Consider the following 3,266-nt stretch of genomic DNA (forward strand, 5'->3'; position numbering starts at 1 on the left):
AGATAATAAAAGAACTAAAGAATGTGGTCCGGCCTGGTATGAAGAGTGAAAAAACAATAACCAATATTGGACAGAATGCTAATCAATGAAAATAATTATTAGAACCCACAACCAGTGCCTTCTTTGTTAAAAATGTGTATGCAAATGAAAACATTTTGTATTGATGTGGAGGCTGTAGTTCTGTCAGCCACACACAAAAGGCTGAGGATAAAGTGATGCCTGACTCACCAACACTACAAAAACAGCATTAGAGACAATTTCAGAGGATTTTGGTAACACCTCCACCCCTCCTCACCCCTCCGAGCCCTTCCCCTCCCTTCCCCTCCCAGTTACTCCCTACGATTATTCAAATCCCCGGCTTTTTCCTCACAGCAAATTCATTTATTAAGCAAATCGCACGCAACACACGCTGGGGGCAAACACGGAGGGAGGAGGAGGAAGAGGAGGATGAGGAAGAGGAGGAGGAAGAGGAGGAAGAGGAGGAGGAGGAAGAGGAGGAGGAAGAGGAGGAGGAAGAGGAGGAAGAGGAGGCCTGGCTACGGTGTGAAGTGCCACCACTTGAAGGCGAAGGGCCGGCGCTGGACGCTGGTGCCGCAGCGCACCTCGCCCAGGCTGCCGTGGTAGGAGGCCACGTCCTCCAGGAAGCAGCAGCGCAGCCCCAGCGGCTCCAGCAGCGCCCGGATCCGCCGCTCCAGGCAGCACTCGCCGCCCGCCACCGGCCCAAATGGCTTGGGGATGCCCAGGTCCTTGGCCAGCACCATCATGGTGACCTGCAGGTGACACCAAGGGACAGTGGCATCAGAATGGGTGACATTGAAGGGCTTGGGGATGGCCAGGTCACTCATGGTGACCTGCAGGTGACAGCAGCAGTGTCAGGATGGATGAAACCAAAGGAAAGACCTTGGTCACCCTCCTCAGCACCACTTTTTGCGGCTGCCCTCCCTCAGGATTCCAAACCCAACAGAATCCACCCTTTTTTATCTTTAAAGCACGCCTCGCCCCTTGCAATTTCACCACTTCTTTTCAAAATTGCACTGCAAGCACGAGAAAGCCACCAAGCTGTGTTACACCTGTGTTCATCCACACCCGCCTGGATATATTTCCTTTTCCTAGACAGCTGGGGCGGTTTTTTGGGGAAAACTTGGGGGAAAATGTGCCTCTCACCTTGCAATTTCACCACTTCGGAAGAGTTTCGCCTCAAAACCCCAAAGCCACCCCAAAGCTGTGTTAGACACGTGTTTATCCTGGAGATACTTTCCTTTCTCAGGAAAACTTTGAGGACTCATCCTGGCTGACTGAACTAATTTTTTTGGGGATGACCCAAGGGTGGGAATCCCCCAGTACCGTGTTGGGGAAGTAGGGAACGGCTTTTCCCTGCTTGTCCAGCTTGAAGAGGGCCGGCAGGTCGATGATGTCCTCCTCCAGCAGCCCCAGCTCCTTCTTGAGGATATCCCTGTTCCAGTCGATGCAGCGCTGCCGGGGACGGAGCAGAGCCCGGATTCCAGCGCTCCCCGCGGGGTTTGCGCCACGCCGGGGTGGTCGCTGCCAGAAATGGGGTTTGTTTGACCCGGGGGTGTCGGGGATTACCTGGACGTACTGGTTCTGCTGCGCCAGGGCGTCGTTGGAAAGGACCTTGTTGATGGTGACGCGCTTGGTGTCTGTCCCCGAGTACCCTGGACACACAAAACGCCCTCGAAATGAAGCAGTGCTGGCTTGAGGTGGGGTAAAGAGATGGGAAAAGCCCCCAAAATCCAGGTTTCTTGAGGCTGGGGTGAAAGCTTGGGAAGATGAAGGGGGGAAATCTCTGCCTGTTGGAAGGAGCATTGGAAAAGGCTCCATCCATCCTCCTGCCCACGGGAATCCGCTGAATTTATCCAGAGCATCCCCCTCCATGGGGTCACCCCTGCTCTGGGGACCCCCTCAGTGACCAGAGGAACCCTTGGAGACATGGGGACCTCCTCCCAGCCCTGCCACAGATCAAAATCACAGTGAAAAGGAAAAAAACCCGGTTCTGATCCGCCAGTTGTCCCTCTCCACGCTGGAGCTCCGTATCCTTGGAGACACAGAGACCTCCTCCCAACCCCTTCGTGGATCAAAATCACAATGAAGGAGGGGACAAAAAGCCAGGGCTAATCTGGGGGGTGACATGAGAGCTGCCAGTTGTCCCTCTCCGTGCTGGCATTTCCAGAGGCTCCATGCCGGGCAGCAAACATCCCTTCCACGCAGGGGCCTTTATCCCTCCCATCCCACTCGATTCCCGAAATAGGGCCGGAGGAGGCTGGGGGCGGCGGGCAGGCATCCCGCTGAAGGACAACCAGCAGGGAAAATGTCCCCGCGCGTCCCCGGCCGTGCCACCGAGCGCTGTCCCCTTGCCTTTGAACATGGTGGCTTCTCCCTGTCCCTCCTTCTGCTTCTCGCGGAAGAGCCGGTAGCAGGCGGCCGGACTGGCCAGCAGCATCCGGAATCGCTGCGGGAACACGGCCGGGGTCAGCTGCGGCCCCCCAGGGACTCGCTTCTGCCAAAACCTGAGCTGAAACTCCCAAAAACCGTCTGTCTTTGCTGTTATCCAGCGCCTCGTTTCGCCCACCGAGGGTTTGCGGGCCTAAATATTCCTTTTTGGAGCCATCCGGGTCAAGGCTCGGTTTCCGTGAGGGAAAGATTTATGTGAGAAGCAGCCAAAGCCGTGGCAGAGGGAAGAGAAAGGTTCTGAAGACACGTGGGCATAAATATTCCTTCTTTTTGAGCCATCCTTGTCAAGGCTGGGTTTCCCCCAGGGAAAACTCCATGTCAGAAACAAAAAAAGCCATGAGAGAGGGAAAAGAAATGTTCTGAAAAACCTCTGGGCGGCCACAAACCCCAGGGGAACTTAAGGCTGGGATTTCTTGGATACCTTTGGATCTTTTCCCTTCTCTTTGTGGTCATCAATATCCAGGAAAATCCCCTTTTTAGCGCTCAGATCCCTCGTTTTGGGGCGGGGGATGAACCCCAAGCGAACACCGGCTGGGGGTGCCGAAGGAATGGGGTTTTCCTGGCGGGATTGGTGTCCCGGAGGAGGAACCTGGGGCAGCACGGGGGGTCTGGGGGTACCTTTTTGTCAGAGGCGGGGACGAAGGTGACGAACTCGTTGACGTTGCCCACGGCCAGCCAGTCGGAGTAGAGCTCCACGGGGGCCTGGACGCGCTGGGCGAAGAGGAAATCCCGCACCAGCCTGGTCATCCTGCGGCCCGCGGATCTGGGGGGAAATTGCCGTCAACATCTGCCTGGAT

The 3,266-nt window shown here is 55.9% G+C and overlaps 1 protein-coding gene across 1 annotated transcript in view; it reads right to left on the reverse strand.

The window, feature by feature from the left end:
- Window positions 1-319: 319 nt before the first annotated feature.
- The window catches only part of LOC107213497 (protein-arginine deiminase type-2-like), an 11,194-nt gene continuing 8,247 nt past the window's right edge, over window positions 320-3,266 (reverse strand). Inside the window, exons 12-16 of the mRNA XM_015647991.2 lie at window positions 3,088-3,232; window positions 2,374-2,467; window positions 1,588-1,673; window positions 1,345-1,473; window positions 320-770 (exon numbers count right to left, since the gene is read on the reverse strand). Of these exons, the coding sequence (XP_015503477.2) occupies window positions 537-770; window positions 1,345-1,473; window positions 1,588-1,673; window positions 2,374-2,467; window positions 3,088-3,232 (688 nt within the window). The 3' untranslated portion in view covers window positions 320-536. The remainder of the gene's footprint in view (window positions 771-1,344; window positions 1,474-1,587; window positions 1,674-2,373; window positions 2,468-3,087; window positions 3,233-3,266) is intronic.

This window comes from Parus major, chromosome 21, assembly GCF_001522545.3.
Source record: "Parus major isolate Abel chromosome 21, Parus_major1.1, whole genome shotgun sequence".
In the NCBI taxonomy this organism is placed as follows: domain Eukaryota; kingdom Metazoa; phylum Chordata; class Aves; order Passeriformes; family Paridae; genus Parus; species Parus major.